Here is a 27,052-nt window from a genome sequence, read left to right as displayed (position 1 = left end):
TTTAGGGGTCGGAATACCTTCTTCATTGAAGTGTAAAATGTATTCGTAGGAAGTAGTCTGTAAAAGATAAAAGACAAAGCAGGGAAACCTGGACAACAAAATGGAAAATTTTACATCTAAAAGCTAATTTAGGATGAACCAGTTGTTGCACAGTCATAAAAAGAGGAAACAATATAACAAGCAAAATCTGACTCTGTGTGTGTATAGGCACCTGACTTTAAAATTAGATTTGTTTATTGGCAAAATTTAAATTAACTACATTTTTTTTAATTTTTGTTATTTACACCTAAAACATATTGCTAAATATCTGTAGAAAAGATAAAATAAAATCATAAACATGAAAAAATATCCATGATTTACATATAGTTGTGTTATGAAAGCCTGTCACAACAATCTGTTTTTCACCCATTTTCCAGGTGTGGAGAGGTGCCCTGCTGGCTGGCAAATCAGAGGACAGGAACCTGATGCTATGGGCAAAACTTGCAGTCGTATAGAGTTCCTATTAGTGTGCGATGGTGAGAGGAGACGGCTCTCAGGAGGAGCCAGACAACTGTATCAGCCATCAACGACTAAACACAGACTCTCGGACCTGGTTACCATAGAGATGTTACTATAGTCAACATAAATAGTAGAGTAACCGTTGACCAAAATATGTGAGTGCATATGCAGAGGTTAGACATAGGTCATAGGTCTCACGAAATGAAAACATGCAGTAAAATACAGCACTGGACTCTAGGGGCTTCTGATGTTTAGATTATTTCCTATGACACAACAAGACAAGTATACAGCTAGTCATGAAGAACGATCTTCAGTCACTGGAAGAACAAGGAGTCCTGCAACAGGTGGTGTGACTCCCACAGAGCCCTGATCTCAACATCGTGGAGACAGAAGACACAGAGACAAATGAAATCAACAGAAGGACTGAAGCAAGTTCTTTCTAGCTGGTTGAAAAACGTACCTGCCAATTCCTTGTTTTAAAGACATATGGTCACACCAAATGTTTACTTTTATGAAGGTGATTGGTTATTAAAGCGTCATTACTTTTACACTACGGTCTAAAATGTTTGCACATTACTGTAAATGAGTTGTGGATTTAGCGTGTGCCGTATCACACCCAGACAGGCAAAAAACTTACATAGCCATATATATTAATCTGTATCTAGTCCAGTCTGGTGACAGATCCATGCAACATGTGATAGATTTGGGGACGTTGTAGTTAGCATTGTAAGGTTTGTAAATGTTTTTTAATACTTCTGAAACTCTCACCAGTGGTGGACTGTGACAAATATATTTACTGGAGTACTGTATAAGTACACAAATTGGATGTGCTTTTATTTTATTTGAGTAGACTGGTACAGTACTGGTACAGTAGTTACTTAAATAAATAAAATGAAGAGATTGGATATTTTTAAACGTCTGAGGATAAAAAAAAAAGAATGCTTTCTGAAAATTAAACTACCAATGATATATAATACTTAATTTAATAAAGAGTTTTGACTGTTGGTCAGTAAGGTGCTTTTGGGCTCTGGCTCTTCTCACTAATTTCTTAATTTTTTTCAACTAAACAGTGAATGGCTTAATCAAGAAGCAGATTAATCCACAGGGGCCATTCCTCTGCAGTACATTATGTACGCTATGGTATACAGATTTATGTTTCAGTGCTGAACTTTAAGGTCATTTTTATACCTTGCAGTATTTCTGGCATTACTGATCGTGTTCATGAAGAGGAACAGAATACTCATTCCATCAACCATCACGTGTTTAAATTGTTGTTTAAATTGTTCACATTTCATTTCTGAAAAAGCCGCCTTTTTTTAGTTTGATATCCAGCTCTAAACACTTCAGTACCAATGAGCCTTAACAGCTGTTGCTGCAGAGAAGAAGGCATGAATCAGAGGAATGTTTCAATAGATGTGGAATCACCTAACTATAAAGGAAGAGATCTCTTTATTGGTGTGCGTCTGTTCTTTGCTTTTCACGACAACGATTCATTCAGTCTACTTGTAACTGTAACAAGAGGCGTTTGGATGAGCAGTCCTCACACTGTGGCAAATATTTGTTTTCAGTTATGCTTTCACAATAGTATAACTTCAATGATGTCCTTCATTATCAGGAAGTGATGTCAGCATGTTCACAACCGTTGTCAATGATGTATTTAATCAGTGGGCCTTTACAGCCAGCAGCTCATTGACTCATTAAAAAGCTCATTCAGTCTTGTGTTGGATTGTACATACATACACTAGGACTCTAGTCTATACCCTTGAAGAAATTAAGGTACCTTATTAATTAAGGACCTTTCGCGTGTTATGCGAACGTGATAACCACTACACTATGGAAACTGAGTAGCAATATTATATGTCAAAAGATTCAAGTGTTAGTTCTTCTCCTTATATTTTATCTTTTACAAACTACTTCCTAGCTCATGAATCGATAATTAGAAAAAGACCTTTTGCACCCAATGATTTTCTTACAGACTCAGACAACACACTTGCATTTGATAAGTGTCTTTACTACAGAGAATGAAACATTTCCTTGGGATTAAAAAATAATCTTATACAAAAAGTTAGTCATGAAGTCAGCGTAAGGACCGATTTTTCTTTTCACATTATATATTATTCCCTTAAGCAGTATTATTAGGAAACACTGCATCAATTCCCATTACTATGCGGATGATACCCAGCTGTATTTATTTATGAAGCTGGGTGAAACAACCATAGCTTGAATGAATAAGAATAAGAATAAGAAAAACCTTTATTAGTCCCGCAATGGGGAAATTGCAGACATAAAGGTCTGGATGACTTATAATATCCTACTTGTAAATTCAGACAAAACATAAGTTAATGTATTTGGCCATAAACAACTAGACACACATTATGTAATCATATAGTTATGATTACATAGTGATTGGATTGCCTTGGCCTCCAGTGCTTCAGTCAGGGACCTTGTAATCATGATTAACCAGAATATGTTCTCAACCCCCATATGAAACACCTGAGTAGGACTGTCTTTCATTTGTGCAATATTGTAAAAATTACAAACATCATGTATCAAAGTGACGCTGAAAAACTAGTCCATGCATTTGTTACTTACAGAATGGACCTCTGTATTTCATCATTATTTAGGATATCAAGATGACCCTCTAAAATATTTGCAAACGGGATCATATTTCTCCAATTTCAGCCTTTGTTCACTGTCTCCCTGTGAAATCAAGAATACAATTTAGAAATCTAAAATATAATCACTATCAGAGTGCCATACTTGTGTATCCTAGAGTTTCTATACAGTAAGCTTTATCAAAAAGAGAATTATGAACATTCAAGTGGAGAAACAGGGAGTAGGTTCCACAGCAGAGGGGCCTGTTAACTGAATGCTGTCTCCCACTCAGCTGTTGCAGGGTAGGATATGATGTACTAAACACTTCATCTCTACTTTCGTTTCCCACCGATACAACTCTGCGTCTCTCTAATCTTGCATGCATCTTGTAATTCTGATTGTACTATGGATATACGTGTTCTGATTCACCACCATCATTTCTTTTTTTTTTTTCAGCTACCCAGCTGGCCTCAATCAGAAGGGTCCACCACAAGCTGGGTTCTGCTCAAGTTTTCTTCCTGTTTAAGGTTTTTCTTTACTACCATTGCCTCAGTCCTTGCACTTGGTTACATGAAGCACCTTAAGGCGTTTTGATTGGTGCCATATAAATAATATGAATTGCATTAACACAGTACAACCTTGTACAGTGCCCATAAATCTAAATTTAAACAACAAAGAACAATACTAGAGAGTTTGCCAATGAACATAGACAGAGATATGGCCCTTCATGGAGTGATAATAAACAGATTCTATAGTGGTTGAATACGGCCACATATTGGATGCTAGTGCTACCTTGGCAAACACAACTGATGGTCTTAAACACATTAAAATGGCAAGATATTGCCAATGTAGGAATTTATGATATGAGATGTATTCTGTTTTGTTTACAGTTTTTCTCACCACATAGATTTGATTTGTGTTATATTTCATTACCTTCAATTTTATTATACAAAGTAGAAAGCGGGTAAAATAAAAACAAATGTCCAAACTAATGTATCATATAATCACATGAATTTGTAGCGTCAGTTTTAACATTACTTTAATATTCAGTATCAATCCTAAAAGAGAACCCCATTATGTGACCAAAAGACAGCAGTTGACAGTTCTTGTTCAAATATGAAACCTGATGATACAGACCCTATGCCTGGCTTTGAATGACATTGAAAGGTATTGGTTGTTATTCACGCATTCTTCTGTACCTGAGCGAGAGGGTTAAGGCTCTTCCACCGTCTCCTACTTTGTTTCCCATCCTGACTTACCCTGTTTTGAGTATCATTTTTCTTCTTGTCTTGTTCACTGCATTTCTGCTTTTTCTGTCTTGTTTTTCACTGTCCCATTCTCTTGTCCTTTCATTTATGTAACTTTTCATATTGTTTCCTGTCTTTTCCTGTTGTCCTTCTAATATTTTTCTTTGTTTCATCCCAGTTTGTCTTACATCCTCTCATATATGACTGTTTTCATGTTAATTCCTATAATGCCCTTTTATTTCTTTACTGTCCTTCCATTTTCAGTCCTGTATCGCCTCAAATGACCATTGTCTCACATGTCCATTGCCTCCTGATCCACTCAGGGACTCCACCATGTCTGGTTGTCTGGAGAATGATCTTGTACTCATAGGCTTATCTCCCACCAAAAACCCTCTCCTCTCCCCCTCCCACCCTGCCGTTCTTCTCAACCCCAGTGTACATCCTGTTTGACACAGACAGCAGTCGGACATCAGAGTGTGCATTAGCCACTGTGTGCCGGCGCACACCGCCAACCTTTTCTAGGTAAACCTCCCCCTCCTGCTCCACCAGCGGTGACAGAGACGACGAGTCTGACGTGCTGTGATGCTGAGTGATGGTGATTTCTGGCTGAGACGGGTCACCACCTGGCAACATTGTAGATGACCGCAGATGATAAGACTCTGGTTAAAGGGAGACAAGAAACTGATGTGAGTGAGTAGACACATTATTGGATGGTTTTGCCATGTATTTGGGTTTAAATTCTATTATAGGGAATATAATATCATTCTTGAAAATAAAGTTTTCAGAGAGACTGAGGCTTGACCATTCTTATTACATCTGGTGAGACAATTTGAATTCTTTTCCAACCACAGATGTACCAAGACATAGAAAGCAACACATCCGTAAACCATTCTAGTATGTAACATGTCCAAATATATCAATATAAATATAAATTGGGGCAAAGATGTACACTACATTAAAAAAAATATAATAAAACTACTTTAGCTGTGTGTGCCAAAAAAAACAAAACAAATCCTCCTTTTCCCCTTTTGGCTGAGACTACTGGATAAACATGGGAAACAGCTAGCCGGTTTCTGTCCAAATGTAACAAAATTCAACTAAAAGTACCTGTGGAGCTCATTAAAATTCAATATTTTAATATTGTAAGTTAGCAGTTGTGAACCTATAGAAAATTCTCAGCTGAAAACTAAAATGCTCTAAAAAGAAATTTAGACTAGCCGCGCAGCACCAAATGGAATACTGACACAGTAAGTAGCTGGTGAACGTGGATGCTTTAGCAAATATAAAATTTCTTTGAGACTCAAAAATTGAAAAGTACTGTTGTTTCCAAGGATATGAAATTGTGTGAAGTGCACATCGTAATTATATAGATAGAGACTAAAGCAGTAAAGTTGTAGGTGTCTTGTACTTTTAAATTGTCAAGAGTGTTGTTCTGACCTGAAATAACCACAGTCACCTCTGGAATGAAACCACAAAAGCGGGGATTAAGCGGTTCACCTCCGCTGAGAGGATTTAAACAGCATATTGCAAAAGAGCCTTTGACCTCTGAAACAAGTTGCCAAAGCTTCTAGGGACAACAGTGACTTGTCACACATTTATCTGAAAATAACATAAGAATATCCTTTGCAGTTAAGATGCTGTTGCCATTATATTTGTGAATTGATTATTGGTTGCTGCAAAAAAAAAAATTAAATAAAAAAATAAGATGAAATCATCAGTTGCTGGTGTTTGACACTTGCACACTCTAATCCAGTGTATTTGTGGTGGTATACTACATGTAGTGTACTATGGTACCACTACATAATTTATAACAGTAAGAAGTAAAACACCATCAAATGAACTGCCTAATAATGCCACCAATAAATTCAATTCAGTTTTATTGTATTGAAGATAAAATAAAATGTAAATATAGAAATATGTATGTGAAGGTTCTCAGTCATCCAGGTCATGGCATATCTGAAAATGGTTTAAAAAGGCATCTGTTGCCCTTTTAAAACTTTTTCAGGATGCCTCACAAGAAAGAACAATTCTCAGTGTCTTGAACAGCAGATTTTTGTTGTGGCACTCAGCTTCAGATGAGGTCAGATATGATAAGGGACGTAGTGATGGCTGTTTATCACTGTGGAGTTGCTTTTTCACCTTGTTGTCTGTGCAGCCACCTGTGCAGGCATGGGAGACCAATATGCATATGCTAATATTGCATTAAATACTTGTAGAGAAGTCACTTTGGTTACAGAATTTCCACAACATAAATATGATTTTTTTATTAGTGTTACAGGCCTCAGTATCATTATAACTTCACCGTAGTAGGAGTACCAGTCAGTATACTGACCTAACAGGGACCTATTTCTATCTTGCAAGACATTGCAGAGATATGGAGACACAACGATTTCCACCAGGCACTCCAGTTGATAATACTCCAAACTGGGACCACCGGACTCGTGGACACCCTGTCAGACAAAGACAGAGAAGATGTACATGGAGTATATAAAGCCTTGTGAGTTAGGACGTCTTTTTTGGAAACAGACATTGATATCTCATTTCAGTGAAGAGTTTGAGGGTTAAGATTTGGGTTCAGGTTTATGGTTTGGCAACTAAGGGCTTGGATTTAAAACTGACAAAAAAGGAATAGTCTATATTTAAGCTTTTGACCATAATTTCAGCAATAACTTAATGAATTAAAGTTCATTGTTGAGATCAAGGGCTATACAGTGACTACAAAGCTACAAAGCCAAATCACTACAAAGCCAAACAAGTCAAGGAGTATAGTGACACATCAGACATGTTAGAAAAACAAACCCAAAAACTGTTAAATGTTGAATGTAAAACCGCAAGGCCTTATCTCAAATTTTTTTTTGTTTTGTTTTGTTCAGTATTTCCTGTTTATTCACAGATTTCAGCAGTTATGAATGCAAGCTGTGAAAAACAATGATCCTTTTGGTAAATACATACCAACAGGATCATATATATAAATATAAATAAATGTATTTATACATAAATAAATTCAAATATGCTTACCTGTAATACCAGCAGCATCTGTGTGACAGACGGGGGTACAGAGGCTGCTGTTCCCAGAGTTTGCTCCAGATGGAGCTTCAACAGCACCATGTCTCTAAAAGCTAAGAGAGACATCTGCCTCACAGTAAGCTCCTGACCCTGAAACACAAATATAGCGACATGTGTCCATTGGCTTAGAGAACCCTACACTGGTTTATATTGATTTCCTGGACATTCACACTAACAAAAACCAAGGCTTCCCTAACACTAAACTTGCTCTAACCCTTAACATAAACATGACTTCCCTCTACCTTAACCTTAAATAAAGTCTTCAACCTAAAATGTGATGATTAATGCTATATGAATGATAAAAATACACACATATGCACACATTGTAAAAGATACAGTATACCTTAGAAATTTACAACGGTCCACAGCTTAGCAGGTTAATCTAGTGACCTTTCCACTTAAATGATCTGAGATAATTTAAGGATTTAAATCAGTAAACTTAGCTCTTAACTCCCCACCCCCACACACTAAATTTGTGAGTGTATATATATCTGTATACGTGTGTGTGTGTGTGTGTGTGTGTATATATATATATATACATACATACACATATATATATATGGCGGCCTAGACTGACTCGTTTCCATATGGCGAAGTTGCATTTAAAACACATAGTACAACATATAGTACTGCGTAAAACTGATGCTCAGTATTTCTGCCACATGACTGTGAGTCCAAACCTCAAGCCAGAGTCTAACTTCAGCCACAAGAAGGACAAAGAGTTTTGCAACAGATGGTAAGACCCCCTGAGAGGCCTGATCTCAACATCAGCGGTCTCAAACTGGGATCACATGAAGAGCCAAGAGACACTGAGGCAGACTCAATCCACAGCACTGTGACAAGTTCTGTGCAGAGCTGCCAGATAATTTGAACAACTGTGTGCAGATGTACAAAGCAGAACTTTTTATTTTTTTCTTTCTTGCCTACCAGTTAATAGAAGTCCTCACAGTTTTCCCTTTTGAATGACAAATGTAGACTACTGCCACCTGCTGGTTCAGTTCAATTCAATTTTATTTATATAGCATCAATAACAACTGTCTCAAGAGGCTTTACAAAACCCGGCCTGAAACCCCCAGAGCAAGCCTGAAGGCGACGGTGGCAAGGAAAAACTCCCTTTTAACAGGAAGAAACCTTGAGCAGAACCCAGCTGGTATGAAGAGTTATTTCCTTTCACAAAGGTGCAGAAAGCATACTGCTCAAAGCCCTCTTATGTCTGTCCCATGTGCTCAGGGTGAACCAGGTCTCATCTGCATAAAGCACAGGGTGCTGATCTGCCAATTCTGGTGTTCTATGGCAAATGCCAATCAAGCTCCACAGGCAGCGAGCATAGGGCCTGCTAGAGACCGTCAGGCCCTCAGGCCAGCCTCATGAAGTCTTTTTCTGATTGTTTGGTCAGAGACATTCACACCAGTTGCCTACTGCCTATTCATTTTGTAGGGCTATAACTCATTCTGTTCCTCTTCGTACAAAGCAGCATATACTGGTCCTGCTGATGGATTGAAGACCTTCTACGGCCCTGTCCAGCTCTCCTAGAGTAACTGCTATACTCTGATTAAAAAGTGTTAATTTCATTTTTCTGAGCAGTGTATATGTCTGCTGGCTGCAGGCGATAACACAGACAACGTGAGGTCAAATTTGGGCTTTGTTGCCGGTACTTCTTTGATGTTGTTTTGGTGTGTTCACTACTTAGATCTGATGTGTATCTGTGCCTGTGTATGTTTTACCTGGATGGGGTAGAAGATGGCTTGCAGGGTAGGGAGGGTCTCTGTGAAGAACTGGTCCCACATGTCGGCGAGGACAATGAGCTGGTTCTCACCTGTGGGGACGCAACAGCTAGTTACTATGGAAACACATTAATACTACAGCAACATGTCCTGCATATCCCTGATGCATCTCATTCAACAGACGTGCAACTGTTTCCTTTTGGCTAATTAGGTTAGAAATTACAATTGCATTCTAAGCACAACTGTAGGCCCTTTTAAACTGAGTGCCAATAAGTTCTATCAGTTTTATCTGGCGTTCAGGTTTTCCTTAGTCCGCTTATGCAACTTTGAAGCTACCTTGCTTTCCCTTATCAAAGATGCTGTGGGCATAATAGATACTTTTGACAGCACACCAGGGGAAACAGTTTGTTAAGATGACTCTGAAATGCCATCACTAGATTTTTGTATGTTAAGAATCAGAAAGCTGCTAGAATGTATTCCACACACAACGGAATAACATAGATTTGACACATATATTTCCAATTTCCAATCTTGTCCTGACATAGAGCAGTATCTGTGAATTTATCATTACTATAGCCTCCTGTATAAATACTTATAACATAAAAAGATGACTCGTTGATCCTTGTCCCATCACAGCACAAAGCCAGGTCCTGCATGGAGCTGGTGATCCGATACAACCCACAGCTCGTCTTAGCTATCACGTTCTTTACACCTGAGTAAGCAGGAGTGTTATTTCTAGGCCCTGCACCACGACTCACAGGTTACCAATGAAAGAAACACATAACCACTAACCAGTGTCAGCGCTGTGGAGAAGGATGTGTTCTAGGATTCCAGAGAGACCTCGAGTCAGCAACTGGTTCTAACCCAACAAAACAAGACACAGATTAAATATATTAAATACACACGCAAATGTGTTTGTATGACTATCTTTGTGAGGACATTCATTGACATAATGCATTCCCTAGTCCCTAACCCTAACCATCTTAACTAAGTGTCTAACCCTAATCCTATTCATGACCTAAATGGAACCTTTACCCTAAAACCAAGTCTTAACTCTCAAGCAGCCTTGTAAAGAAGTGGGGACCGACCAAAATGTCCTCACTCTGTTGGTGTAAAACTTAAACTGGTGCCTAGAAAGTTAGCTGTACATTATGTTGCCAGACACCAAAGGATACCCTCAGAAGGCTCATGTCCATATTCTGATGAGTCAGAAACGTTTGAGGCACAAGGGAGACCTACACAATATTAGGCCGGTAGTCATAATGTTATGCCTGATCATATGAGGGTGTCCTATGGTGTCTGGCAACAGAATAATGTTAGTGGGGGCCTTTGGGTCCTATGGATTGAGTTGCCTCTGTGGCTCAGGCTTGTTCAGTACATTCCACAGATACTTAATCAGTGTGGGATCTAGTTAATTTGGAGGCCAGGTCAACACCTTGTGTTGTTTTTTATGGTTTTTGAGTTGCTCCTAAACCGTTTCTGTGTGTGTGCCAGGCTGCATCCTGCTGGGGATGGCTGCTGCCATCAAGAGGCAGACCTCTTATATTTAACCATTATAGCAGCTAACTCCCCAGTAGTAGAGCTACTTGTTTTTGTCACTAACAGTTTCATGTCCCTATGCTCGTTTAACTTCATTTTTCCATGTAACATGTATCAGTACTTGTATAACGATTTAACAAGTTTCTATATGTATACAGATGTATGTATCATCTTGTTCCTCCTGCTGCTCTCTTCTCCTCAACCTCTCCTCTCTCTTTGAGTTCTTCCTTGCCACTGTCTCCTTCCTTGCTCTGGCAGTTTCAGGCCGGGTTTCTCAAGGGTCTTGAGAAAATTTGTATTGTTATTGACGGTATATAATTAAAATTGAATTGAAGTTGTGAAAGTAAGTGCACCTCTAGGATTAGTTAATTAATTAAGTTAATTAAGGGTACATGTAAAAGAAAATAAAAAAAAAATCGCTGCTGCAGTAACACATAATGTTAGTTACTCTGGTAAATTGTAATGGAGCCTACGAATTCAAATAAGCTTTGCAGGCCAGAGAGGAAGCAGAGTTGTCTCAGGATGTTGACAGGAAAGTTACAATTTTATCTTCATGTCATTTTATCACACATAAAGGACAGGATGGAACCCAGGCTGTCTCATGACGTCTATAGGAAACGCATATCAACTCTGAGATGTAAAGGCAGTCCAGAAATTAGTGTTGGGATTGCAGACAAGTGACAAAAAGACTTTCTCTGCTGTTATCTGTGGACAGGATGAGGATGTGTTTGCCATTTCTGGACCACCTGCAGACCTACACTTTGAGGACCAGGGTTATTGACAAAGATGTTGAACTACTTGGCTGTTTACTGTTTACTGGTCAGACAAGGCATCTATGCACTTAGTTAAAGAACTGAAATATACAGAGTTGTTGCTACTGAAGGCCTTGACTCAAGCAGGTGCCTTATTTTTCATTCAAAAAAAGCAAATTTCAGCTAAAAGGCAACTCGTCTGCACCTATGATGTTAATGAATTTCATGTAATATTTTAAACTTTTATATTACAGTTATATCAAAGAAACAAATATACAAATATGTAAAAGAATAAATGTATTAATAGTGGCACCCAAACACTTTTTTCCTCACAAATCCAGTATCATAAGAATACTGGTTATATTTCAACTGTACTAAACATGGGTAAAGACAGCTGGGTCACCACGGGACATGAGCAAATGTTCTCTTCCCTTTAAAAATATACAGACTTCCAGATGTTGGTTTCTGTTTTCGACACTCCTGCTGGTACTCATTTACTCTAATTTAAAATAAAAGAGGAAGATGTAAAAATACCTGGAAATAATCTGTGATGAAGGAGCCCATCTCTGTTTTAAGTAGCCACCTGCAAAATTACAGACGAGCACAGCAGTTCAGTTCTCTCGCACAGACTCAACCAGTTAATACCGTAAATTAGGCTTCAACAAGTGATTTTCATTCATTCTTAAAATAATATTTGTTACGGATAAGTTTTCTACATTTTCTGCATTTTGTAAGATGGCAAAATAAAGTAAAAATAAAGCAAAAAAAAAATGCTTCTCTCTCAGAAACATGCACATTCATGTGAACTAAAATGGACTAGTTGTTACTTTGTTGACTTTTGTTCTTCTTTCTGCTAACTCTTTATTTTGTTTCTGAATTTTGTTCTATGTGGAACTAGAAAGGCTAAGTTAAAGCAGAAGACAGTTTTTCATCACCTGATGTTCTCGTTAAGTGTGTAAAGCTCGTTAGCCTGTAAAGTCCCGCCCTCGAACACCTTGATCACAGCTGATTGGACCCTGAAAGACCCACAAACACAAGTGTCAAGAAGTGCATTATAAGGAGTACCTGTTCCGGCAAAGAAACTTTAGTAGTCAATATGATGCGCCTATAAGAGCATCAGCCATTTGCAATTGTAAATCTTGGAGGAACCTACAGGAGTTCAGCATCTCCTTCCTGAGTGACTAGACCTGTTGGCTGATTTCTTTAGATTTTTCCATTACATCATGTGTATAGTTTGAAGGTAGGCAGGTTGATCCAAATGAGGCCAATTAGTCTGCCAGAAGTATCTCAAGCCATGACACGATTTTCTGGATTTGTCCCAAGATGTATGTGATATATAGGAATAAAAGCAGTCATAATCACTCAGATGTCAACAAACATGCTCTAGTGGATGAGCAATCATTCATTACATTCATATGAAAAGATAATTTTTTTTCTTCACTTTTTTCATGAAATGCCATCCGAGTGTGCCTTTGCTTGTGCTCAGTGGGTTGACAGGATATGACCTGGCTGCCACGTTACTTCCTACCAAACATCCTGCTCAGTGCTGTGACAGGAACAATGACGAGCAAGGGAGCGGGATGAGGGCAAGAGTGGTGTGTGTGTCTGTGTGTGTGTGGGGGGGTTCTGCTTAATGCTGAACTTGCGGTAAGCAGAAGCTAACAATGGGCTAGCTGACTTGCTCAACAATATGTCATGAGAGATTATGACGATTAGTATTAGGCTTCTCGAGTGTCCAGTGATCCATTAAGTAAGACGCAATGGTTAAACTGCGCAAAAGAGCCATAGTGGTGAAGCAACTAGCTGATGTTCACCAATAATTTGAATGTAACATTACACTATTCAGATATACAAATTCTGTTTTACTTCCTTTTTTCGTATTAGAAGAACATCATTATTGTACATATGTAAACCACTCTTGATCAACAGATAGGTCTAAGTATATCCATGAGAAGGATAGCAGGGGAAAATACATGGATTTTACATTTTTACAATTTCAAACCTCTCTATGACACCTCTTATATTCATTAATTGTAGCAGCTAACACACCTGTGGTAGGACTACTATTGTCACTAACTGTATTGCCCCTATGCAATATGCTATATACATTTTGAAAAACTTGCTGAAATGCCAGAACTTGCAGTGACTTAATCCAAAAGCCTAACCTGTAAAGCTAACACCTTTTGAAAAACAATCTAATCAAACCAAAAACTCAAATGTGAGACTAAATATCTCATACTTTTGACCTTCAAAACTTTCATCATAACATTCATGACCTGATAAACTGTTGTTCTCAGCATATTGTCCTCTGTTTTAAGCCAATATTTGTAGCCATGACAACAAAGATTATCTGTACTTTATGTGTTGTGGGATTATGAAGATGACAGTCTACACAAAGACAACTCAGTGTCAACACTGTTTCAACAATTTCCATCAAGGTGAACTGGTTTAGTCCTGACTCTGCACTGATGGGTAATGTAGTGATTCTCCACTGACACATGGACACCATGGAGAAGAAGAGGTCAAAGTCATCAGCTGCCCAGTTTAGAAAAAAAGAAGAAGAAAAAGGAAACAATGTGCAAGAGATGAAGGTATGCTGCTGTCATCTATTAATGAGTATGATGGTGATGATATTATGCATGTAATAATGAAATAGGAGGGATAGTAGAACTATGTTAGCCCGGTGCTTGCTCGCTATGCTCTTACATAAGGCAACGGTGGCAGTCCAGCTAGCATGTAAAACTGGATATAATGTCACGCTGTTAATGATAATGCCCAGCCTCCGACAAAATTGCTACAACCCAACTCATGATTTATTTTCAAACTTATGATATGACACCACCATGAATGTTTTCCATGCTGTTGATTAGGTCCTGGGTTCATTAAGCTAAAGCTAGAAGATGTATATATTATACACATATTTTGTAACTTTTGTGACGTACTAGGACTTTGTGGTTGTCCAATATCTAGTATCAGCCATTAGCCCAGGATTTTGAATTGTTCCTATTGTAAATATTAAAAATGTATATATGTATATACTGTATATACATGTATATACTGTATGAACTTTTACCTAGACCTTCACCAAAATTCTCCCAGGGCAATAAACAGGCTAAAACTGCTTCTGAATAGGGGGCTGTCACAAGATATTTTAGTAAACATATGTAGGGAAGCACTTATGAGTAAAAAGGAGAAGACACACTAAGAGACAGTGATTTCGGCAAACCTCTTAAACACTCTTAACTAACTGGGATGGGTTGAGTAGTACAAACCCACTATATAACAATGATAGGACAGATTTTATGTTTCACTGACTCCCTGTTACACTATTTTATAAAAAAGAAGAAAGAAAAAAATGCATCTTTACATTCCGATCACACAATTAAGAACAACAAAGTGCAGAAGGATTTTCTGTTTACGTGTAGCTGACCTGTTCCATGCTGAGGTGTTGGAAATGTGTAGAGCAGGTGAGCTGGCGTGGAACCGGGCAAGGTCCGACAGAACCGGAGAACTCATAAACCGAGGCCTGGGACGCCGGAAAGATCCCATCATAGACACTGGTTGGGGTGGAGAGAAGAAGCACAGTTAAAGTGCATCATCACAATATGAGTAAATAGAGTATGGCATCACTGTATGGATTCAGCATGTTCAGTATAGCAACTACTGAACTTAATATGATTCAAGTCCAGTTGGACTTGTGTAACCTCCATCACGTCAGGGGTTTGCTGTATGCATTTGGAGACACCAGTTCATTCTCTCAATAAACAGTAGTCTTGCACAGATAACTTTGTTGCAAGTGGACTTCAGACATCAAATATACACCTGGGCCCGTATTCCTAAAGATTCTGAGAATCCTCTCAGAGAGCTCCTAACTTAGCCTAAAAATTCCTAGCTAGGAGTCTTAGCTTAGGAGTGATTCCAGAAAATTCTCAAGAGAACTCTTAGCAAGGAATGGACAGAAACTCTTATCTTAGTGAGGAGGTGTGGTTGACCCCATTGCTAGGTATGAGTCGTCATTTCAAGAGGTGTGATTGGTTGATCCTAAAAGCTACATAAAAATACAGTTTTGGTGATAACTGGCCTAGAATGGACCGTCAAATCAATAGACTTAATAACAGAATCTAATCTCTATGAAGACTGTGGAATTATAATATTTTACATAAAAATAAATAAATAGTAAGCTATACTTTAAAAATGATCCTATAAAATGTGTGATTAAACTCAGTCCCACTTGCACAGTATTCACATGCTGATAGTTCTATTTATTTGCTTCCATTCATTTACCATGCTGGTCATTTTTGCCCTTCATCCATTTGGTATTAACGAGGGTAAAATGGCTCAGCCTTCATCAGTTTCTGTGATTGCTAACCGGCCTAGAAGAAGCAGTGATGGTTGGCGTTCAAATCTTCCACAAACCGAACAGCAATTGAGAAGAAATGAAGTAGGAAACCCAACTGGAAAGAGGAACGGTGTTTGCTTCTGGCTCAACTGGTTAATGAGAATAAAAATGTTTAGAGACGTAGATTTGGCCCCAGGTCATCACTGCTGCATTGTTGCATTTTTGCATTTTTCCTGTTGCTAAATACCTCAGTGTTGCGATGACTTTCATTTCCGGTGATATTGCGATTGTAACAAGCTTGATTGTCATTCAGTGTTTGGAGAATATCTCTCCTGTCTCTTCTTTCAGCCATTTTCTCCTCTGCTTAAGAAACTCCTAAGCCTCCTAAAAGTCCTCCTCCCTGCTCTTAACACATCTCACCTTAAGAGCTCTCTTAAGAGCTAAGAATCTTTAGGAATACCTTTTATCTTTACTAGGATCTACTCTTAATTTTGAGGAGAAATTCTTAGAAAAGATCATGATTCTAAGAATTTTCTTAGAATGTGGCCACTAGGAGCAACTCTTTGCGCTAAGAACCTTTAGGAATATGGGCCCTGGACTACAACTGGTGCAAAAACTGAATTATTTTTTTTGAAATCCACACACTCCCTATGAACAATATTAAAATCAAATGTGATAGCTGTAATAGAAAAGTCAGCGGCGTGTGAATGTGTGAGTTAATGTCTTGACTTTAAACAACTGATAATAAGCTAGGACAAATGTAATTTATCTCTATCTAAACATGATGACTGGCAACATAAACATAAAATTTATTAAGATAAACCTGGGACTGAAAACATTTGACTACACCGAGTATAAATTACAAGATATGGACAAAGATACTGCTCCTGAGAATAATTTTTACAACATGCATAGTCATTGTCACCTCCATGCTACACTACTACACAGTTAATTGGAATCTGTAAATGGATGGAGCAATGTCAGTTAATAGTTATAGCCTCTGGATTTAGGTGACTACAGTGACTGCTGTCTGATTAGTTTGTTCACTTAGAGGAGAGGCAAACAAAAGCCATCTGACTTTTTTTCTAGTTTTTCAAATTCTGTTGCACAGCTGTTCAGTCCGTCTCTGCAGCCTACTGTGTCAAATGATCTCAATGTGATTTATTATGTCCAGCTAAGAGGTGCTGGAGGCCTCATAGGCCTTAAAAAAATCTATAGGTCAATCTCTGAGAAGTATGTCCCCTATTGTATTTACTAACTAATGTTTTAACTGAATTTAGAAAAGGATCAGGCTACAATGTTTCCTCAAGGTAATCACATGCAGCTAATATCAAGCTACATAACGCCAAACATTGCCAAAAGTACTTCAAGGTACTTCCTTGTTGCTGAACTTACTGTATACAGTCATGGGTGTTATACTGACTCAAGTAAGCAGACAGACAGGTCTAGAGCTTCTAACAGCAATTCTGTGCAGGTCCAACTTCCTGTTGATGACTGGTGCAGCAGAGCAGCTTCAGCAGCATCTGATTAATTTAGAAACAGATACACAAGCCTTTCTTCAAACCACTATTTCCTGCCTAACATCACTGACCCACAACATCAACATGGCTCTTTACAGTACAGGCATTGCCTTCCAGAAACTACCAACAGACTTTTGCTATCAGCTGGAATTTCCTCAGGTGCCCGTCTAGTGAAAATTTTGAAGCCTCTTCCATACGACTGTTCTTGATTTTACCATTTCATGTGTCGTTTCTCAGGTACTTTCTTGTTTTCTCTTTATAGAGCTTGTCTTTTATTTTCAGTTATCCGGTCTTCGTGTTATGAATTGCAATCTTGACAGTTGAAAAGACTGAAATGAATGCTGGACACCCACACACCTTTTCTGTATGAACAATCCAAATATCATTTCCTCAAAGATAAAATCACGAAGAAAACTCTAAATGACAGTATATTAATGTACCATCAACCTCTACCATGTCAGAAAATGCCAATAAACACATTACAATTCATGGACTTTACTTGTGAACAAGTGAAACACAACCACATTTAAAGTCTGTGTCTATTATTAACCTAATTTTGAATGCCTGAAAGTGAGAGCAAACAAACACATAACAGTAAAATTTATGGATATTTCAAAATGATTAAATGACATGCGACAACAGTCTTACTTCCTATACTTATATATTTTTTCTCCCTCTAAAACCAACAGAACAGATTTTTGAATTTTGTCATAATGGGAGGACTTTAGAAGTCACACATTTTTAGTTTAGACCCTTTAGTCAAACAAACTTTTTTGAATTGTTGTTATAGCTCTATTCCATATCAAGCCAATCTCCTTGCACACTGGCTAGCAACTAGACAGAAAGCTAATTAGATGAATGTAAACCCAGTAAGTCTATGGAGATTGAGAAAATTTGCAGCAGCAGAAGGGAAGAATGGGACCCCATTGGAGACAGGAACGGCAACCCCTATAGGAACTATGATGGCATCCAAAACTGTGAGTGATAATATCAATTTGTGTTACAGTTGCCACTATGTTGCCACGTATGTTTGTTTGGCAGCCGAAGTAGAAAATAGTTCTGATGAGGAATAAATGGTCTTGCTGAGAGTGCTGATCTGGGCTAGAATTCTAGAGTTTATGTGGTTGACAGCCGACTGGATGTTAGACAATGCTGACCATATGGGGTTATCTTCTAGGTTGGATGAGGGGTTTGTGATCCAAGATCTTTAGGACAGTGAAGCAGTGGAGTTACAGGAGCAGTGCTTCTTTTATGCTGTGTCTTTCGTAGGGACAGAGGAATAAAGCTTCAGAGAGACTGGCCTCTAGGCATTCACGAATGCTAGAAGTATTTGGATTTTATTACCTGAGAGCTCCGCTCAAGGCATCTCTGGATCTCATTGTTCTGTGAAGCTGTAATTTCATGATGCACTCAATCTGTCACAGATTGATAAGCAGTATGGTAAGTTTTAATTTGAAGAATTAGCGCTGACAGCTTGCTGAATGCAAAGTGGCTTGCTTAGAAACAGCAAGAGGGGGTAGCAACTTAAGTAGGTGCCTTGAATAATATTGCCAATGTTCCTTCACCTGAGCTGTCAGATGGCCAGCAGATTAACTATCAGCTGATGAGCTGGGACTGTGAACTGAGCTTGACTCTGTGGCCTGCCTGAACTAACGCGTCACTCCATTTGTCATTCAACATGTTCTTGTAGTTCACTGAAGAACTGTACTTGCACTTGTGCTCTCAGGAAATGCTAAATAAAAACTGCTTCTGAGTTAGCTGCAGAGTTTCTTTTTTCAGCTTTTTTAAACATTATGAAAGGAGCAGCTGGAGTTGGTCATGATTACAGAGTGATGGAGAGGTTTGTTGTGGTTTGGATGTCAAAAAATGACTCAACCCTAATTTTATGTTGGCTAAAGGAAACGTCCTACTCTTTTTATGCACAGACGCCATATCCATTAGATATGTCCACCCACACAGGGAAGCGATACAGTATTTGGGATAGGACAAAGCAGGTTTAATGTATTCACCTTCACTGGGGGTTTAACCACAAACAGCTCAAAAGGAGCCCTGGGTATTAGTGAAGCAAACTGTTGTCCTGCTTCAGAACAGTTCAAGCAGCATCTCTAGGTTTCTGGGCTGAGCAGGAAGAGACAGTCTCAACACTTAGTACTTATACTGCACAATTACATTGTTAGAGGAAGCAAACACCCTAATTGTGCACCTTGATTATTTAGCAGTGGTGACTGCAACCTGTCCGTTTAAATAAATAAATAAATAAATAAAAATAAAAAATTCTAGTCTGTAAAAATTGTGTAATATTCATATACCCACTATGCTGTTTGTAAAGCATTTTGAGACAATTTGTATTGTTATTGATGCTATATAAATAAATTGCTGAAATATAAATTCAATAAATTGAATTGCTGTACTACATACAGCGTAAGGCTATTCGTGAACACTGAAATAAGTAACTGTTTCCTCTTTAGTGTCAACAAATTGGCTTGAATAGTAACGGCAATATCAAATATCGCCTTTGAGTGACTGTTTTACTTTTCATCTCATTCCTTAGAGTTTGTTGAAGGCCATTAACTAAAAGGTGGGTATTGGTTCAGGATAATGACTGAAACTATAAAAAAATCTCAAGACACAGTTCATCTGTACAGTACACCACATAGGAAAATATATGGACTGTATTAGAAGCTATTATTTGACCATTTGTGGATCGGGTGGGAATATAAAGGCTGCAGTCTGATTAATGTGAAGAATAATTCAAACTAATTCAGCATTCCTAATACTGACCGATTTTAACACATTATCTTGCTTTTACACTTTACTGTTTGTAAAGATTAAACAAACAGAATATACCAAGATAATCAGTAAGCTAAAGGTACTTAGAAACTTTACAGTCCAGCACATAACCCCAGGTAAAACACAAGGACTGAGTATGTAGACTAAGGCAGAAGTTGTAAACCAAATGACAAAGGCCTAATTGTGAATACCTCCTAATATCTAGAAACATACAGATTGATAGAGTGAAGGAAAATAAAAGATTTAGTTTCTTGTGCTTAGATTTGTGTTTGTGTGTTAAGTCTTCGTGTGTGTTAGCATGTGGGCTAATCCTATAACAGAAAACCCTGTCATGAGAAAGTACTCAGAGGCTAATGCAATTACAAACCAAAAGAGGCAGAGAGAGAAAGAAAGAGGTACAGTATGTTTATTCTTAGAACACAACCAACAAACAAACCTTTGAACTGGCTCGTGGTCCCAACTTGCTAATTTCAGGGGAGACTATATGTTTTGACTCTGTGGGTAGTTTATTTTTGTGTGCAATTTAAGTGTGATGTATTGTGCCCCTATCTAAAGTACTGAGCAGAACTGTTTTTTTATGTCAATGACAAAAATAATAAAACAAATGTGACCAGTACCTTCACATGTGGGAAGTCACGATGCCATAACGAGTACCCTGTCAATAAACAAAACACGCTGAAGAGTGAGTGGCAAAACTGTGAGGCCCTTCCACGGGAAAGCATGACACACTACTGAATATAGTGGCCAGTATGGTAGAAATTATTGTATGCTTTATGTACCATAGGTAGACCATTAAGAAAATGAAACATTCTCAAAACCCTTACAGTTGTTGTAGCTCAAAATCCTACAACATCCTCCCAGTAATAAGTATACTTCTCTTAAATGTGTGTGCTCTGATATATACTTGTATAGGTCTGATTTATCTACTTGTATGAGCAGAGAACCAGATTGCCGTTAAGTTACCTTGTGATTGCAGGAGGCCAAGAGGAGACTGAAAACTGTTCACAATGAAAAGGGATCTGTAAGCAGCCAAAAGCTGACTTCCAGTTTCCATTAGCAAAAATAACAGGGCTGTTCAGACAAACTTGAATATCGGCCTAGGTACACCCATCAGCCATAACATTAAAACCACTGACAGGAGAAGTAAATAACATTGACCATCTTGTGACTATACAATGTTCTCCTGGGAAACTTGTGGACCTGGCTTTCGTGTGGACGTTGCCAGACACCACAGGACACCCTCAGAAGGCCCATGTCCATTCTCTGATCAAGGGAGATCAATACAATATTAGGTGGTTTTAATGTTGTGGCTGATCGGTGTATGTGCATCTGTCACTGTTAGAGAGATGGCTCTCCCACAGTGTAAGTTCAAATTTCCCATTGTATATACACTTTTGACAAACAAAGTTATGTTGAACCACAGCATTGCTTATTTTCCTGCCGTTGTCAGGGCAGTGAGTTGTGTTTACAATGTGTTGGCTGCAACATGAGACCAATCAGTTGCAGCCTGTAGCCCCATTGTGGGCTACATACAAATTTTAAGTCTTCTTTTCATACTTCCTATTGGGAACAGTGTTGTGTTGTACAAACAGGTTTATGTCTCACCATTGTCGCCCATATATAGGCACAAACAAACACATTCCATGTAGTTGTAGACACAATCTGTGTTACTTTAGCTGTTTACCAAAATATACTCAAGTATGGTATTATAATGAATGTAAACATAAAGTGATCATGGAGGAAGGGTTTAAAAATTACAGCTCTCTGTGGCTCTCTCTTTTTCAAGTGGAAAAAGCGTAATTGGTCACTCAAAAGCTGTTTCATGGAAAGGTGATCGATATTCCTTCATTATTTCGTCAACAGTAAAGCAGGTAAAAGGGTCTGGAGAGGATTCTCAGTATTGCATTTGCATTTGGAAACTGCTGCTGCACCCAAAACATGTGTTTATAGGAGCTATACGTGAAAGTGAAACGGGCCATCCTTAGTATAGATATCCACCTAAGACATCAATGTTGGATAATCGCAGGATCCCTTCCACTGGAAAAAGAAAAAAAAAAAAAAAAAAACATCTTCACAACATCTAGCAAAACAAACAACACTCTCCAGGAGGTACGCATGCAATTATATAAGTCTACCATGAAGATAAGACTTCACAAGAGTAAATACAGAGGGTTCACCAAAGGTTAACGTAACTGCACTTGGAAGTGTGAATGGAAAGTATGCAGAAGGCTTGGGATGATTCATGATCTGAACATGAAATCATTTGTTAAAACACAGCGGAGGATGAGTGATGGCATGAGCGTGCATGGCGTCCAGTGGCACTGGATCACGAGTGTTTGTTGATGAAGTGACACAGAGAGAAGCAGCTAGACATATTCTGAAGTGCTAAGTGAAATCCTCTCTACTCGGAATCAGCCAAATGAGTTAGCATTTCACAGAACAGATGGACAAATGAGACTGTCAAGATAAAGACGTAGATTATTCTGCCATGGCCGAGTCAGTCACCTGATCGTAACTCAATCAAGCATACATTTCACTTGCTGAAGACAAAAATAAAGATAGAAAGACCCACGATAAAACAACAACTGAAGACAGATGCAGTAAATGACTTACAAGGGATTACAAATGAGCAAGTCATGGCCTGCCAAGATGATATCTCCATCTCTCACCATAAAGGTCAGCACAACATGGACCAGATCAAACTCAGAAAGAGGGCTTGGTTTTTGCAGGACAATAAAAACCGAGAAACGAAACAACCTATGGGTCTCTTTGTTGAATCCAGAGGGGACACTAGGGGTTGTCCAGACTAGTCAGTTTGTCGACTTCACTCCTGTTCCGTCACTCTCTAAGAATCATGTTGACTAGTCACTGTTCACATGGCAATAACAACATGGATGCCTCTGAGAAGACAGATGACAGATGGGTCACTGCAGCAAGCTAGCAGCAGTTCATCAAGTGTGTGGAAATACTTCACCAAAGATGAAGCCCATTCTAAAGTAATATGCAAAATATGCAAGTCACTCTTGAAATACAACAAATGTACTACTGCAATGCACACTCATCTGAAAAGCATCCGCTAATGCTAGCAGAGGAACGGTCCCAATCCTCTCGACAGTAGTCAATTAATGACTTAACTATGGGTCCTGTATTACTTTCTACTGTGTTTTTATTAGTGACGTTATCAGCGACTAGTTGGTGTCGACTTGACTAAAGTCATGCTAGGGGACACAAGAAGTCACTCTTTTCTTGGACTCATGCAAGAGGTTTGCAGGCATCAGTCATAAACTCATCAATGGCCCGGGTTGATTCTACAGCTGTATCTGCCACATTGCATCTAATAAGCCTTTGCAAATTAGCTATTTGTAGTTACAGAAATACTTAAAGATAGTTTAGAATCAGTGATGTTCAACCTCTTTTCATTTATCAGTTGTATTGAAAGGCATATTACCAAATAAGTAGTCATGTACATCATATTGAATAAGTGAATAATGTGTTTAAAAGAGTATTCCTGTCTAACCAGATACTTTAATTTCATGTGCTATAACACAGGCTGCGAGATAAGTCTTTATTTACTAATTAATGGGTGACAGTGATACGCAGAGTAGATAATTACTGAGTGTAAGTCCTAAAGTAGACAGAGATATTTCACATCCCTCTGAATAAAGAATGGTAAGACAACTTCAGTCTGGGTGCAAAACTCTGGTTTCCTCTATTCCCAATAACTGACAGAACTTAAGGTAATAAAGGGGACTTGGCTTACTTTGTCCAGTGCTCTGAGCTGTTGGCTTTTGGTCACTTTTGCTACTTTGATCTGTCAGTTCTATTTAAAAAAAAATTCCTATTTGTTCCTAATTTTTTCTGACTGATCACATCTGTTCTCATGTGTATTTTTTACTTTTTAGTCACACATCCATTTAAACTTAAAGCTCAAAGAGAACAAGTTATAAGCTACAAGGAATTCAGACTGAGAAGCCAAGTTTCGTCCTTGTTTTACCTTTCCAAGTCTTTCAGTGATAGTACATTGGGAGTTTCTTGTACGGTCAACAAGCTTATTTTTAAGCCTCTTCAACAAGCAAGAAGAGTCAGTTTGCTAAAGTTATTCGACTTCATCCACAGTGGAACCAAAACTATCAGAAGCGGCCTCTCATATCTGCTTGATTCCAAAGCACACCTTTACAGTGCAGTGGCTGCATCACTCCATGGACTGGAAGCATCAATTAGGTGAGATTTTTATATATACGTAGTGTAATTATGGGAAACATTCACACACATTGCAATGATCCAACAACTGATATTCCTGCCAATATCGACTTTGAATTTAAGCAGAATAATAGAAAAGAAAAACATACAACTTCAAACTTTGTTTTTAGCAGACACATAAGACATTTACCAACAGTGAAATAAAAATGTCCTGACAACAGAGATTGAAAACTCAACCTGTGTCTGGCCCATGTGTAACAAATCACATTTTAACATTTTTGCTGCATAACGTTGGTCCACTCCACTGGAAACTGCTTATGCCCATGTAAAGACCTGCCAAATCTGAGAGGCCATAGTATGGAGATTGACTGGAAGTAAAAGAGACCAAACATTTCAACTTTGGTGACATAGTCATCCACGTCATCTAAGAATGCGGTGGAGTTGAATCTGTATCTGAGTATCTGTATTGACTGAAACACACCCCATAATGAAATGTTACCAGACTCACATTCTGAGAAGAATTGGGTCTGTCTGTACCAGGCTCATATGATGCTGCAGGCAAGTAATCACATCCACCATTGGTGGCTTTCATTAATACCATGCTACGTGTGCCTCTGGCATTTGAGCATGTAAACTATATCTTTTGTGATCAGTCTGTTGTCACCCGAGTGCCCTTGGTACCAAGAAGACTACAGATGAAGGACCGATGAACTTCCATCAGAAGAGACGGGTTTCTTTCAAATAAGAGTGAGAACAAAAGAAAGTGTGGAGTAAATGGACATGAGACCAGGTATTGCCAAGTGTTGAGGATAAGGTCAGCATTATTGTCCCTGTGCTGTTCAACACAATAAAAAAAAAAAAACGGACCAAATTAAAACACTGTTCAACTCTGTTTGAGACATTTTCCTAATGTCAACCTTCTTACATTTAAATGTAATGAAAGAATAAAAAGGCGACTCTTCAGCAGGGGAGAAACTTTGAGGATTCTGAGAAAGTTACCGACAGCGAGTATAGGAGAAAAGAGAGAGCGTACCAACTGCAAAAGAAGACAGGGATAGAGATGAACTGTGAACATATAAAATGCTGAAGGCTGTCGGACATGATTTTTTGGCCATGTAATCCAATCTTGCCATTCAAAACATATTAAAATCAGGGAAAATATTTTTCCCCAAATCTCCATATTCTGTTTTGAGACTTTGGTATTTCTGAAACCCTACAGGGAGACAGTTAGATAATCCATTAGTCAATTAAAAAGACATAAATTGGCAAAAATATCGAGAGGAAAGTTTATTTCAATATGTTACACCGTCTATAATGTGATCCCCTTTATTAACTTTCTCTGTTTTATAACGGTAAACTAAATAAATTTCAGTTTTAGAGATCGATTAAACAGAACACTGAAATTGGAAGATCAGAATGAGAACTGGAAGTATGCTCACACAGACAAAGAATTTGTCAAGGTGTTTGGCGCAATGAGCACAAGTCTGAGTAAGAAAAAAGAACAATATGAAATGTACAACGAGTACACAAAAAGTCTGGTAAAAGTGACACCCTGCATTGAAAAACCACAAATGATCCAAAACCCTTCTCTAATGCTGGTTACATAAAATGCTCTTAAACTGAGTGCATCTATCTACATCATCAGAACTAAACTAGTACATCTATCCAGTCACTGCAAACTACTTGCTGGTCAATGTCACAGACCGTAATCTGTTTCTGTGATAGGAAAGCCTTTATGCTGGAAGTGGCCTGAAGTAGCCTGTGTGTAAAGCCCTATCTACCGTATGTCTGCTGCCTGCCTCATTACCCAAAAGGACAAGTAAAGACTTGAACTGAGTGTGGGTCTACTCATCAGGCTTCTTTGTTTACAAAAAAGAAGCCTGCAAACGTCCAGCACCCTCAACGGTTAAGTAGCTATAGTCGTTTATCTCTAATAGACTTTGTTATATTATTATTTTTAGATATTCTTAATAAACATTTACACACGGGCAATGAAGCGTCCACACACCTCTGTGCAACAACAACACAACTAAACAGAATGTCAGCTTTCTCACAGAGCCGTCGCCAAGTCTGCATTCTGCAACCTACTTGTTATGCTGCTTGCACATCTCCATAGTAAAAGCTCCGTGGTGTCCGTATGAACTCACCTTTGAAAAGTCGCTTCACTTCTAGTGCTCTACGGAAGAATAAATAGGCCCACGGAGACGATGAGAGAAAAGAAAATGCTGTTCAACGTGGAGCTTCTCCTCATCATCTGTGGCTTTCTATACGCGTCGCTTCGATTTCCGCTGCAACAAATCAATAGTAAAAGTACTTAACATGGTGAGGCGACACACCACTTCCTCCACCAGAACAACTCTCCTACTGAGAAAATGAACAGTTTGAGCTATGTGAGAAAACGGCTGCGTCTCCACCTGCGAACAGAGGAGTCGTAGAGTTGTCGTGTTTGGGGAGAAACGCCAAGAAGCTGCCAAACATTTGCGCACATGAATCGCAGCGAAAGCTTAGTGGTGTGCGTCGAGGTTCACGGCAGGTTACATCTATAGATTGACTGCAGTGAGCGCCAACTCCAGGCCAACACGGGAGGCTACACGGGCCACTCTTCCATAAGTGTCTTAAGCATACAAGTTACCGAAGAGTCCGTCACAGTTTAACAACCAAAAGATCTTGATTAAATGGAGCAGCAAGATTTTACAGGAACTTGTGCATCAACATCGTCTTTCTCACAAATTGTCGACACATTATTGGCATGGACAGGGTCATCGAATAATCATACTGGTTG

General features: G+C 38.6%; 1 protein-coding gene across 1 annotated transcript; it reads right to left on the bottom strand.

The window, feature by feature from the left end:
• Window positions 1–2,328: 2,328 nt before the first annotated feature.
• On the bottom strand, window positions 2,329–26,826 carry LOC311509767 (proline-rich protein 5-like). Its single transcript, XM_084575202.1, has 10 exons — window positions 26,685–26,826; window positions 26,418–26,558; window positions 14,852–14,978; window positions 12,357–12,437; window positions 11,956–12,004; window positions 9,923–9,989; window positions 9,131–9,222; window positions 7,359–7,496; window positions 6,673–6,790; window positions 2,329–4,999 (listed from the first exon to the last, which is right to left on the bottom strand). Exons 3-10 carry the CDS (start codon window positions 14,971–14,973, stop codon window positions 4,713–4,715), a joined length of 954 nt encoding a protein of 317 aa, XP_084431328.1. The 5' UTR covers window positions 14,974–14,978; window positions 26,418–26,558; window positions 26,685–26,826; the 3' UTR covers window positions 2,329–4,712.
• Between the last annotated feature and the right edge of the window lie 226 nt (window positions 26,827–27,052).

The sequence above is a fragment of the Chelon labrosus genome (assembly GCF_963514085.1).
Source record: "Chelon labrosus genome assembly, contig: SCAFFOLD_190, whole genome shotgun sequence".
In the NCBI taxonomy this organism is placed as follows: Eukaryota; Metazoa; Chordata; class Actinopteri; order Mugiliformes; family Mugilidae; genus Chelon; species Chelon labrosus.
The sequence above is the reverse complement of the archived record's forward strand: the minus strand, read 5'-3'. Positions and strand labels throughout refer to the sequence as shown.

Bases quoted from the DNA above. Each gene is read 5' to 3' on its own strand.
- LOC311509767 (XM_084575202.1), bottom strand. From the start codon at position 14,973: ATGATGGGATCTTTCCGGCGTCCCAGGCCTCGGTTTATGAGTTCTCCG. The intron at 9,990-11,955 runs GTATTTTTACAT...TTGTTGGGTTAG, and splicing joins TCATCACAGATTATTTCCAG to AACCAGTTGCTGACTCGAGG. The intron at 7,497-9,130 runs GTAAAACATACA...TTTGTGTTTCAG, and splicing joins CCATCTTCTACCCCATCCAG to GGTCAGGAGCTTACTGTGAG.